Genomic DNA, 14,717 nt, shown 5'->3' with positions numbered 1-14,717 from the left:
CGAACATTAGATATTAGCGTATATTAAACTGACACGCGTGTGCCATGCGAGAAAATTACATAATAGGCGTCTATAAAGCTGGTAGTACAATGACGTAGTTGATAATGATATTGGTTACTTGATAATGATATAATTAATTAAGAGTTATATTGGGGCAGGAACGTCTAATGTTTTAAATTAGTTAAAGTATTTGCGGAAAATCACCTCAAAGGGATCAGATAAGAAAACTGATTCTTTTGTTAAATAGCGTTAAAAATTTGTCTGCATTTCGTTCCGTTACATTTATGCTTTCGAATTATTATAACATTATCGATACCATATCCCACATGATTGTCAAAGGGACAGGTGGACAAAGTAATATTTGCAATGCGTCGGGAGTTATTGATTTTAAAGTTGAGTTGATTGACCGCTGTATTGCGATGTAATAATACAGATGGACCATTCAACCATGGACACACGTTACCAAAAGCCATTGCGTCGCTAAATTGATAGTATACATGACGCAACAGAAAACAATAATTTATTCGCAACGATGAACGCGTGCACTATTTTATTTCTCTCTTTCGAGTCCTCTGTTACGTCATATAGCGCATTAGCACCGTTTAGCGAAATGCAAAATTTTCGTAATATTAAGCTTAATGCGATTATGGTATTACGCTGTGTGCAACACGAAGTAATACACGACATGCATCTCGCGATGCTATCTAATAACGCGCGTGTCGGCTTTACGCGTTCACTTAAAAACTGTGCTGCACTACTGGCGGATCGCGCGCGATCTCGGATGTCTCTCGGTTATGTAAATTTCGTGAGATCTCATTGGGACGCACGATTAAGCTCTCCAAATGGAGACGAAAGCATTTTGTCGTTAAAACGCGTACGTGAAACTGCTGATTAACGTTTATTCTAATATTTTTCTTGCAACCCTTCATGTATTCAATGGGGAAGGGGAGAAGGGTGGATAAACGCGGTGGAAAACGTGGAACTGATTATGACATTTACGAATACATCGCAATAACATGGAACGATAATGCCCGACAGTCATAAAAGACACGCTGTCTATTGTCTTTGTCTTCTCCTATCCTTTTTTTTGTGTGAAACTGTGCGTTACCATTAAACACGCTTTTTATTACGAACCTCGTGTTTTTGCTCGTAATTTACGTTACACAATAATTTTGATTTGTCGGAGAAAGAAGTTTCTGTTTCATGAGCCAATTGTTATTATAAAATATAGAATCTGATGCGATGCTTTACGCGATAATGATGGTCTCCCGATGCATTTTTTCATTTTATTTAATTTTTGCAAATTTTACGTTTCTTTTAAAAGCGTGGATTTTAATGGATTACAGCGGCATGATATTTAAAATTAACGTGAAACAACAACTTACATCATTACGAAGTCGTATTAGACTGTAGAGCGTTAATTATAGATGAATATTAAATTTCTGCAAATAGTGAAGCGCGCGCCAGAGATAGCTTCCATCTTCCTTTCTAAGGGGCGATTTCATTTTCGTAGACGTGGAAACTTTAAAGGCGAGCCAGAAACGTGGCCCAAACCATGTACGTGGTCGCGTATCGAGTGAGGAAAGCAAGAGGTCGGTAAAGAGGGCTGAAGCGGCCCTCTCACCCACCTCCTCCCTCGAGCGATGAAACTATAAAGCCACTCCTAGTAAGTTGTAAAATTGTAATAGCCTTCCGGTATTTACATAATGCTACGGCGTAATAAGTGGAACTCGCCGAGTTTCCATTACCATTCCACCGCTATCCGCACTTATCTCTGCTAACGACCCGAGGGGGCCCTGCTCTCCCGCGTTCTTCTCGCGACTTGTATTTTTTCCACCTTATTCTTCGTTGGGCTATCCATGACGAGAAGCGGCCCACTCCGTCATGCGTCGTCTGCGACTCCATCTTTTGTTCGCGTCGCGCCTTTGCTAAAATTCACCACTTATTCCGCTAGCAGCTATAAGTTGATTCTCTCTACTATGCTAAACGCACGGATTTATTCCGTAATAAGCCAACAATGATTGACAGCTGGGAAATGGGCATCTATCTGTTTTTCATTCATATCGCATGATAATTAAAAATGCAAAACAGGTTATTGTCTCTGTCTTGAGAAAAAATAAACTTGCATGTATAATACTTGTTTATACATGAGACAGAAGTTGAACAAAATTCTAAAAATTCCAAGTATTCTGATATCGTACATGATATTAGTAGTAATCAACAAAAAGCATTCCTTTTATTACATACGTAAGTCAATAAGTATAATCTTTATACCACCTTGATTTTTTAGAACAAAATTAAGGTTACTTGTTGACTCACTTATCGAATTATTTTATGTTTCACTTCATTTTTGAACTGTTAATAAAACTGTTTATTCTGTATAACAAATGGGAACAATGAAAATTTCGATAGAAGTCTACTTAGTTTTCACAACAATGTACTCATTACGCGGTTAGTAAAATGCAAAACTAGATTTCGTTTGGTGGAGAATATGAGGAAAGCCGAAATCCTGCTTTCACTGAAGAAGAAGAGGGGAAGCTGCAGCGGTTTCATTGGAATAAGTGGCCTCCTTGGTTAAAAGTTCGCCTTCTTCCGTCGCTTCTCTCCTTACCTTGTCCATTCATGATAACATCCTTCTTTATTCCCGAGTACTTTTCTCCCTCTTTCTCTTTGCTATTTTCTCCTTGCGATGAGGCTCTCACCGACGAAATCGAGGCGAATCGTTTATTTAATTTTCGAGAGATCCTGCCATTTTATTTTTATTCTCGGGACTTTATACACTTCGTTGATTAACCCACCTCGCGTAAGAAACCAGCCTCTCTTATTCCTTTCTAGACAAGGACGTCGGAACGAAGAAAGCTGCGAGTTTGCATGAGATTTTGAAGAAGGGTTAGAGACGGAGAACGAGAGCGGGGAGGGCTCGAGTTCAGGAGCGCGCAGAGTAGAAGGACTCGCGTCCTCCCGGGGGTTTACGTTACTCACCGGATATAGAGATGTCTAAGCCCAGCCATCACTGAAATTGCCAGAGTTTACCTCTTCCGCCCTTTCCGCTGCGCTCCATCTTCCTCTCCTATCTTTCTTTCTACTCCGATTGTGCTTTCCTTTTCTCAGCGTGGAACTTCCGCCCGTAAAATGTTCGACTCCTGCCTTTCATTCCCCGGCTCGTTCGCTCGCGGCTTTATTACAATGCGATTGTATTATCAAGATTTCAAGACTAAAAGTATCGGTCTTTCTCTGAGCTCTTCTCCTTTCAACTTCCTTAAGCTTCTCATATTAATCCACCTTGTCGGAGCTGATTTCACGGAAGAATCGATGAATTCTCTTTATCAAATTATTTCACAACGTTTATACGAATTTTAATGATTGTATTAGTTCAGTTATTATGCTATTGTTTTTATTTTACTTGATCCATCAGGTACTATAAATAAATTTTTCTTCAAACTTTTATTTATGCAAATATATTCATACACGCATGTATGCGCCATGTACACAAGTAGAAACGTATAAATGAAACGTATAATTCATTAAATAAAGAAATAAAAATGAGGCGTTTTAAATATTTATTGTGTAAATAAATGAAAATATTTCTTCTAATTTTTATACAGATATCCTCCGTGTAACACGATATCTCTACAACATAATTTTGCTCTAACATGAACAGAGAATTGAGGTTTTGATGATATGACTAAAGAATATATTCAAGAATTATTAGTAGAAAAGAAGGTTAATGAAGCATTTGGTTGAAATTGGCATGTAAACTAAACTATATCACAGCTCAAAGAACAATAATACAGATGAGAATTTTGAAGTTTAAAACCCTAAAAAACATACAAAAGGCATAAATCTTAGCCGAGCAATTGGAATTTTTGAATGTGAATCCTTCCACTGAAAGAGGCGCTATGAAAAGAGAATTTCACAAATATTCAGCTCCATATTATGAAATTTACAAAGTTAAAGAAAAGTAAGCAAATAAAAATTACAGATGTTTTTAAAAAAGCCAAACATTAAAATTTTTAGACGCTTCAGACACACCAAGAGATGAAGACATTTTATAAGAAAACACTCGTATTTAATTACGTAGTGATGAAGAAGAAAACTATTTTGCACGTGCGTTATTCAACTTTAAATTGATATGCATATAATACGTTAGATTAATTATTATTATTTTTTAATAAAAAAAAATATTCCTTAGAGTTATAAAAATAGAGTAATGTATATTTGTAACTCTTTTAGTTTTTGTGACACTGTTTGTTGTATTACAATTCTTGGTTTTATCAATACGATTGTATGGCATTTTTTCTAATTGTAAGAATTCAGGGGAACCTACTCATACAGCTTTATTAAATCCAAATTGTAAAATATAGTAATCATTTTTAAACTTTATGATTTAGGTATTTCTTGGCACAAAATAGCATTCTTTTAAATCATAGTTAAAATAGATTTGAGTTATTGAGATCTAACTTTACCATCGTACGTGTTATACGGAGGATACATGTATCTTAAAAATTCATTAGAAAATTTTTTATTGGAACACCTAAATCATATACAATAGTTTAAAAATGATTACATGCTATAATTTGAATTTAATAGAGTTGCATGTAGATTCCTTTAGATTCCTATACGAAAAAGACGGTTCTGTTGAAGTAATTATGTAAGACGTTCAAACTGATTGCTAAAATGTCAAAGCTTTTCACAGCATTGTTCGTCATGTTTGAGATTCTTATATAATTATTTTAATAGTCCAATATACAGTTATTTCAGATCTGTATATATCTACTTAAGTTTAGATACTTTTGCAAAATTATTTTTTCTCTACAAAAATATTGTGTCATATGAACATTTTCATTGGATATTTATTTCTTGGTATATTTTATTGCTTCATCATCAAGTATGTGAGTATGATGCGTATGTATACGTGCGATCGATTAGACGGTCCTTAAATACTGATCGAATTTCTCGTGATCTCCATTTCTAATTCATTGGTTATATTATCATATCGTACTGATATCCGCTGATGTAGTTTCTGATGCGTGGGTAGTAACATTCAATATCTAACGGGAGACGCAAGGAATATCGGAGATCGAAGATGTCGAGTTCGTATGTGGTTTGTAATTGCATCGGATGCAGGATAGAGTTTTGGATTTGCCGTGAACAACTTTAAAAGAACGAGCGTTGCTTGTCCCGATGTGTGTGATGCATGTACTTTTTCGCGTTTCCTTCGATTCACAACACGCATATCCAATACGAATCTGCGATAAACAAACGCTTAGTAACGTTTCTTCCGATTTTGACCCTGACCTTTAACGCGTCCTTCTCAGGTTTCATTCTTTAAAGCATGACCTGATAATTTCTGGTAACATTCTCTATTCTTCCACTTTTCTTCTTTCTTCTTTGTGAAGTTCGCAATCGACAAAGAAGAAAATCTTGTATATTCTTTTTCGTATTTTCTAAATTTTATGAAAACGAATATCATGAATGTTTTCTCCTTCGTGTTTATGTATTGGTATGTTATATTGAAGCGTAAGTTCGGCTGTTAATAATGCACCTGTGTCGATTATTTACGACTTTTCTGTCGATAACCAGACAGGTATGGAATATGAAAGACTAAAAGCAAGAACACCGCTAGTGGAGGAGTTTACCTGGAAATGTCATAGCACATCGAGACACAAATCATCTATATTTGATAAATTCTTTATCAATTTCTTCAGTATACGATCATATCGCGTCGAAAATTTTATTTCCTTTCTTGGAACATTGTTAGTTGTGTTACTGCTCATTTTTTATTTATTTGTCGAAAAGAAAAGAACTATATTATCTTAAAATAAGAAATAAAATATTAAGACTTTTACAATTAAAACTATAAAAACGAATGTTCACAAGAACAAGTAAGAGTAAAAAAAACGCGGTATTTAGTATGTAATAATCATAGTAACAAATGTATTCACTTCTTTATTACATATATAAGAACTAATTGTATTATCCTAATTAAAAAAAAAATCATTTCAAGATATAAAAGTAATGTTCCTCTTTGCTTTTTTTTTATAGATGGTGACAAGGACAAAGAAGATATTCGTCGGGGGATTATCGGCGCCGACGACGCTGGAGGACGTCAAAAATTACTTCGAACAATTCGGTCCGGTAAGTACAAAATTTACGTCATTATTACATTTCCTCGCATTGTAAAATTAAAATTATTAAACTAAGCAGACTTTATTTAATAAAGTTATCGCGCAGATATGAAGAAAGACGAATAATCTTTTGATAAATTCCATTTTTAAGTAAATAACATTTTTAAATGTATCACGTTTATATAAGTAGCAACAGTTAAAGTCTAACAATAAAATTTTCCAAGAAATCTCTTTATGAGGTTTCACATATATTGTTTTTCAAATTTGGAAAATATTCCATTTGAAATTGATTGTGTATCAATATTATATTACATATCGCTACTTTCTGCTGGAGCAACGTGAGCAATATCATTGACTATCATTTCAGTTGGTTACATTATCGATGTATCGCACATCCTCACCATTTCCTCTCGTGTCGCAAAATCGAGCGGCACTGTCGACGACTGTGATTCATGGGATTTACATTGTTTAGTACTTTTGCATATTTTATTGGCCATTTCGCGCGGAACGCTATTGATTTTTGGACGAACAAGTGCACTCATTTCCATTTACACGACGTCAACGGCGCGCGACGACAATTCTGCCTCGCTGCAGTTCCCATGAATTTTGATCGTTATGGCTCATAACAGTGATATCGAGGTATCGCTATTTGGATTGTTTCAAAATGCGTGACATAATATTATTCACGTGCGAATGATTTCATTTGCTCTGGTTGCCTAACTTGTTCATGGATTACAGAAAGTCAATCTTTGTTAATCCAATTATTGTGAAATTGTATATTTAACTTTCGTTTTGTCTTTCATAAATTAAAGGTTTTTTAAACGTATATGTCGTATAAAATGATTTAAAAAATTAAAGCTACAGTATATTTGTAAAGTATTTTTGTTTTAAGGTATTTAATTCAATTAAGAAAAAATTGACTAAATTTATCGAATTTGTCGTATCTTTTTTTAATATTTTTTTGAGTACTTATTTTATATAAACTAATTTCTTGATAATCAATGTCAAAATATGTCAATCAATATCATAAATATTTCGATAATAGTGAAACAATTCGATATCGCGTGAAAAGTTTATGTAAAGATTTACAATATTGGTTAATATTCTGAAAACTGAAGACATTCTTATAGAGAACATTCTTACAGATCTACTTAGAATGTAGGCCGTTCTCAGAGAAATTTTGAATGACAGATTCTATGATTAGAAACTGAGACGAACCTCTCTCTCTCTCTCTCTCTCTCTCTCTCTCTCTCTCTCTCTAAAACAAGAATTTCGGTTGATTAGTTTTTATTGGTCCCTTTGAAAAAATTTTAAAACGTATTATTATGCGGATTTCTCCATCTCGGTAATGATGATTCATCGAATTTGGAGAGGCGGCAAATAGAATACATACGCGATTTTCGATTCCAATTCCGGCGCGATTGCTCTAAATGGCTTGTCATAAGGAAGGAATAATAAATGATTCTAATAAGCAGAATAGAATAGTAGTTAATAAGTTGGAAATTTTCGGTTATCTCATTTTCGAGCTAAAACCGTATCATAAAATTAATATAATCGTTATAGCTCTAAAATAATTATTATCATTTTAACCGTTTTGGTTAAATAGTGAGAATTATTTTCGACAAGCTAATTATTTTACTAATATGTCTTTATTGTTGTTCTCTTAGTAATATATATTCATAATTTATAAAGAGACAATAGAAGTTTAAAAAAATGTTTTTCCTCAATATCTATAAATAAGTTCTTACAATATGTAGTATTATATAGTTAAATTAGAAAAGTGAAAATGATAAATATGATAGTAGAAATAATTATCAAATACAATCATTTTTTGAGTGTGTTTAAATTGCAAATACTATAATAGCAAACAGATTTTACTGTTACTTTGATACTTCGATCTATAATCATAATTTAGATTACTTTAATACAATAAAAACGAGTATGAAGGAATCACGATAATGTCTTTCCATTACGGTGAATCAAATTCCTTGTCACGGTCAGATGTGCATACTGCGCGGAACACTAAAGTCTGCAATGGAGCAATCGTCTACAGAGAGAACCGATGCCGCTTATCATCGACGACGGAGGGATCGAGATAGGAGGGAAATTCGGCATCGCCGAATGGTCGCATAATAAGACGGTTCCGGGTCGTCCGTTGCAGATGCAGCCGGCGGATATAGAAATTTATTGGAAAACTTGGTCGATCCCAGCCGGCAGGGAATATATGTCCGGCTCTCAGGTGACACGACGTGGTTCCGAAGGATCGAGGGTAGTGGAGTAGGGTCGACGGATGAAAGAAGAGGGAAAAGAAAAGGAAGTCGGGCGCACGACACATTTGTTCGCGACTCGTGGCACGAGCTAGAAGCCTAGAAATGGAGTTGAGATATCAGAGTTCGCTGCTATCTCTATCTTGAACCTACCCCTAATTCTACCCCCTTTTACTCTCTCCCTTTCTTTTCTTGCTTCGTCTCTCTCTCGTTCTCTACCGAAAGTCCTCCATTCGGCTTTGAATGCAGAGTTTCCGGCTCGTAGCGGCTGGACTTCTCCGTTCTATGTGTGTGACCCACATTTGAGATACCATCGCATCGGGCGTGACGCGCGCACTGGTGGACGTACATGACGCCATTTCGGAATTCGACTCCTACGTACGGTGCACATACGTGGGCATACACAAGTCCGTGTCCACGCCCACGTGCATCCTAACGATGAGCGTACATGATCGTGCTGTGCGCACACTTGGACGACTTTCGTAGGCCGAACAAAAGTGAAGGACGGAAATTTAGAACAGCACCATTTGCAAAGTATGATCAGAGAGTGTGTTTTCTCACGTACGGCAAAGTACAGGCTAACTATTTTATTACTGTTTTACCAAGTTTTCGCATTTGATAATGCTTGATGATGTACGCACGTGCTCGTATCATATCACGCGAAAAATTACCATTTGCGTGTTTCATAAATTTAATAATGGTTTAAAAAGCTTCTGTTTTCGGTATACCATTGTCGACGATCTAGGGTGAGTTTGCGACCGTGGGTCTGTAAAACATATTCGTGCTGGAACGTAAACACACAAGTGTGAGGTGAGTCCTGCCGTAATTTCTATCGCGCGTCGCGTCGGTCTCATCGAGTCAGTTCAATGCTCCATCTCACCAATATCTATCTGATTTCACTTTTGCTCCGTGAAAGCACGAGAGAGAAGAAGGAATGCTAAAACGGGAGAGTCCTGTCGACGAAATATCTGGACCGCGAGGTAACTGATAAAGCTAATAGCATTACCGGGAAATGCGTTACACTCATTCGTTCTGGCTTATGAAACTTTTTAGGAACTACTATTTTATTTTAACACTCATACAACGTATTCATTGTTGAGAGATCCGTGTATATTTTTTACATTCTTATTTATTAATTCTATTTTAAATAAATTGTTCAAATAATTTAACACTTTTTTACACGTTCAGTGAGTTTTTGATATCTCTTGATTAACTTAAAGCCTTAATTTCATTAAATTATATTCGGAAACGTTATCCGCGAAAATAAACCTGCCATTCAATATCTTTTATTTTAAAAATAGTGATTTTTTAATAATATATAAAATAATATATAAAATTAAAGATGTATTTTACGCTTATTTTATAACCAAATAAAAAAGTTATGTATATTTCTAAATATATTATACGTGAAAATAATACAAAAAGATTGGCGGTGATTTAGAATCTAGATCACAAATTATTTTAATAAGAAATAGATATGTTCTTAAATTATAATTAAGATAAAAAAAAAGGAAATTTTTATGTAAACTATAAAATTATTAAATATAAATATTAATCTTATTGAATTATTTCATGTATATAACATTTTTATACGGAAAATATGAATTTCGAATTCCAGTTATTTTTTGCAGAAATTGTACACCTGATACATCCTTAAATATGCAAGGTTTTTAGAAGTTTTCATTCTAATGTTAGATAATATAGAAATTTGAATAAGTAAAATCAATCTTAACAACAACAAAGCAATTAGACTATTTGCATCTAAGAAGATTGTTTGACAGTTTGACTTTTATCGCTCTAATTTTTGTTCATTTAACATCTTCACAGCCTTAACATAGATTTTATTCTAAGGCAAGTTTAACTAAATAAAAGGTTTCTTCGCTATTATAGACTAGTTTACGCAAGCTAGTATATTAACAAATATTTACGTGACAGGAACTCGCTGTCGTCATTAGAATTGAGAAAGAGTCGAGTATAATAGTTAGCGTGAATGCAAATCTCGGTCCAATATACATAAATTGGCGACGAGCCCTGCCTTCCTCCGTCCCTTGTCCAAGGCCGGTCGCGTATCGCAGACCGCCGCCAGCACGCGATTTAAAACTTAGATGAGGCCGTCCGGCGACGTTACCTGAAAAATGAATGGATCCCCGAAGAGAGCGAGAGCTTAATTGCGCTCGCTCCCCACCTCCCCCTCCTTCTCGTTTCTTCTTCCTTCATCGGCAGCCGAAGAGCCGGAAACGAGGGTAGATGAAGCGGTAAGAAGGTAAGGGAGAGGGCACTGCGCGGTGGTTACCGATAGAAGGCCAGACCTCTCTTTGGCGCTGTACTTAACGGTCGACTTGAAATTAAGAAATTAAGAATTAATATGAATCTTGGAACCGGTCGGGCTTGTCTCTTTCCGCTGGTAAGGAACGCCGCATTTAATTCTCACGCCAAGGGACGAATTTTCCGCGGGAACGACCGTTCATTGATCCGCCGCCGATGAAGTTTGCTCGTTGAGATATCGAGGAGTGCCCGATAATCACTGCACCCTTGTGATCGCGAATGACAGTCCTGAGAGCTCTTTGATAGCTATTCTATTTTGAAAGCGTAAAATAATGTGCTTTTCTAGTTGTTTGTCACGTTAACTTTATCATTTTAATAAAATTAGACGTAGTTATATTAAGCATCGAAAGCTTTCGCGAATTAAAGTCAACGCGACCTCTTTTTATATGCTTGCGTAATAGAATTCAAAAGTAATTGTTTAAAAATGATATTTTCTGTTATCGTCTATTCATATATTCTAGAAATTGTAAATTTTATTTTTAAAAATATTGGCAGCAAACGAAATAAAAAATGACATCTTTCGAATTGATTAAATTCGATTAATTGATTAATGTTTCTTTCAAAATAAATGTAATGAGACAACAATATTTCGCGTGTGGTCACTTTTTTGTTTAATTATATTCAATTATCGCTCGAACTGCAAGTCCGATCACGACCAAAATTCAGGGCAAAAATAAACAATTTTGCATTCTACGCTTGCTCGCATTTCTCTCGTCGACTTCTATATTCGTCGGTAAATAATATTTCCAACGTTCGAATATTCTCTTTTTGTTCCTTTTCGCGTAGAATATTACCGCAGTCTACAATACATCACTTGCAATCGCGCGCACGCTTCCAATATTCGTTCGCCGTTTCGTTTTCACCTGTAGAACACGAGCGGGCGGGAGGGGGCAGAGGACATGGGGGGGCAGGGGGCCCGGGGACTTCTGGGAGTTCTCCTGCGTCTGCGACCCTGCGCGACTGCGTGGCTGAATAAATAAATTTAATGGCGCTTGTCACGTAGCAAAACGGGATAAATTCCGGGCGTCTGACAGCCATTTAAAACAATGCCGTCGCGAATACACGCCATTTGTAACCCGGTGCTTTTGTTTCACGTTGCTATTCATTCCCCTGCAACCCCCGTGCCTCCGGTCCCCTTCGTGCCGCCACCACTACCGTCACCTATTCTATATCCGCCGACATCACCATCGTTCGACCAATCCGCGAACCGGGAAAGCCATGCCGGCACGTTGCTAGCGGACTGCGCTCTGTTGGATTCATGCTTCATTTTTTATCCCCGATAAAAATGCAATTAAGGCTCTTTGATAAGGCTTGAGTCGTGCCCATTGTACCCCTTTCTCGACCTTATATCCCGATCCCATTCATCCCAACCGGTTGGAAATGCAGCGGCCATTATTTACGCGGAAAGATCGCTTACCATGAAATGTCAACATCCTTCAGCTTCTCCAGATGCAAATCCCGTTTGATAGCAACGTGCCGAGCCATACCAGGCGAACGATACGAGCATCTTAACTTTCATTTCTCTCAAAATTTAATTACTTTTCAACACAAAATTTGTACGTTTCTTTTTCTCAAAACAGCGGAGAATAAACTGAATGCAAAAAATATCTCATTAACGTCTTTTTCATTTTGCGTTTATAGAATAGTTTCGTTCATTTTAACATATTATTAACTGTTTTTATAGGAAGAGGGGGAGGGGGAGAGAGAGAGAGAGAGAGAGAAAAGGAGGGAGAGAAGGAGAAAGCAATGTTTTCTATACGGCAAGAACGATTTTGCTAAAGTACCTAAAAATTTAGCTAGATATTGCAATTCTGAATATAATTTTATCGGATCATCAAAATAATTATGTTGTATGTCCAAACTGATTACTAGAATTTTAAAACTTTTTGCAGTATTACTCATTGTACTTGAAATTTCTATAATACGTCGTTATTTTGATATTAGCAAAATTATTTTCAAATCTCGCTGAATTTTTAGATGTTTCAATAAAATCGTTTTTTTCATAGGTATACGTTTCTACGTAAAAAATGAATATAACATAAATAAGATTAAACAATCTATTATTTGTATCAGACTTGAAATATTTAAAAAAAGGTACATATACACGTATTTGAAAATAATTTTGTTAGACTCAAAATAAATACACTCAATAATGATGAACAATGCTATAAAAAGTTTTGATTCTAGCAACTAGGACGCTTGAACGTCCTACATTTATGTCGTTGTTCAACAAAATTATTTTCAATTCTATATTTAGCAAAATTTTTAAATATTTCATCAAAACCGTTCTTTCCATGTAATATATCTTTTGCACTAGCCTGATTGAAAATTATCTTATCACAATTATTAATTATTAATATCACTTAGAATATAGCGAATTCGATTATTTGCATTACGCTAAATCAGTGCATACTAAAAGCTACTTTACATGAAATTAGCAAAGTTAAATGTAAAAGTATATAAATATTTTAAACGGTTAACTATCTACTAATGATATTGTCACGTTATTTAACAAAATATATATGTATCATTTTATTGTCAAAGATGATTATATTGTATCACTGCATTGAGATATTTTATATAAATCAGCTTTTAATATATGCTCTGATTCAGTGTAATGCAAGTGAATTCACCATAAGAAAAATCGAGCATTTACAGAGGAACATTTAGTCCAAGCACTCATTGTTATCAGATTTTGACAACAATTATTCTTTTTTCTTAATATCCGAGAAAAAAACGCACCAAGTGTGACTCGATTTTCGCAGAGCGAATTCTCGCGTTAGCATCTAAGCACGCGGAAATACTCGGGGATTAGTTGCTTCGAAAGAGGAAAAATGGGCGTATAGTCGCGTAACAGCACTTCGCGAGCGCTTTTTTCCCGTCGTCGCGACGTAACCGCCGTATATCACGTTATGGCGCTTATCAGACGGGCGTATATCTCGGGCGTTTCGCGGGCGTGACGACAGGAGAGCGGGGGGTTGGGAGAGGCGGCGAGAGAGAGTGTAATTCTGCTTCTTCTTTCGAAATTTCTCAGGCTCGAATGGCGGGTGCCAGCTCGACGCGATGCTGCTCGCGCGCGCTAGAGCATTCCTTCTTCGGGGATGAAGGGAACCAACGCCCGCTCGAGCGAGGGTGCTCGGGCGTGCGGAATGAAATTTATGAGGGTCCTTTATTCCGGCACTTAAAGGGACGGGGGAGGCAGGGGGGAGAGAAGGGAGACGCTCGACTTAAGTTTGAGCAATTTATTAATTTCCCCGTATTTCGGCACGACCGTGGGCGACGCGTCTCGTTCTCCGCCCCCTAAAAAAGAGATCACGCTTTCTCACCCTCCCCTCTACCGTTCCCTCCGACTCGAGTGTGCGCCCCGTTTCCTCGAGGCCGGTTTCGTAGGCGAATCGTACATCACGCGCGTGTCACGAGAAGAAGTTTAACGTCGCCCACAAATCGTGCCGTGCGCATTTTTATGCTCCTAGTCGAGAAATTCTTAAATCCACCGAGCAGATGATAATTTATTACCTTGTTACATACGTTATTTTCATGCTCATATCACATTCACGGACAATATTTCCGTCTACGCTAAGTCGTACTGAATTTTGCATTCATAATTAATATATCATTATATTTAAAACTTTGTTACGGTTAGCGAATGTCTGGAGTGACCTAATTCGTATTTAAGAAGTGACAAATTCTCGTAATATTTCCTGCTATTTTAATAACGCACCGGTGTTTTAATAATTCCTTAGATTTGCTAAGCTGTGCTCATTAGTTTTAGAAAGTTATTTTCTTCGTTGCTTTCATTGCTTTTTCATTTATTTTGTGGCAGCTACGTAAAACCAACTATGGATTTCGTTCAGAATACATCTCAGTTTAGGAGACACTCTCCTCCCTACCTTCCCCACCCTCCTCGGATAAACTCGTCGCACGATTGCTATACGTAGCTTTTGTCTGGCGATGCAAGCATCATTAGCGTTGAGCGTAATGAGCACGCTAATCACCA

General features: G+C 36.5%; 1 protein-coding gene across 3 annotated transcripts in view; it reads left to right on the top strand.

Moving 5' to 3' along the window:
* The window catches only part of Rbp6 (RNA-binding protein 6), a 701,590-nt gene that overhangs the window by 494,258 nt on the left and 192,615 nt on the right, over positions 1-14,717 (top strand). For all 3 annotated transcript variants that reach the window (XM_018462127.1, XM_018462129.1, XM_018462128.1), the window contains one exon: positions 6,046-6,138. In XM_018462127.1, the coding sequence (XP_018317629.1) occupies positions 6,046-6,138 (93 nt within the window). The remainder of the gene's footprint in view (positions 1-6,045; positions 6,139-14,717) is intronic.

Source organism: Mycetomoellerius zeteki, unplaced genomic scaffold (genome assembly GCF_001594055.1).
Source record: "Mycetomoellerius zeteki isolate Tzet28-1 unplaced genomic scaffold, Tzet1.0 scaffold135, whole genome shotgun sequence".
Lineage (NCBI taxonomy): Eukaryota > Metazoa > Arthropoda > Insecta > Hymenoptera > Formicidae > Mycetomoellerius > Mycetomoellerius zeteki.
The sequence above is the reverse complement of the archived record's forward strand: the minus strand, read 5'-3'. Positions and strand labels throughout refer to the sequence as shown.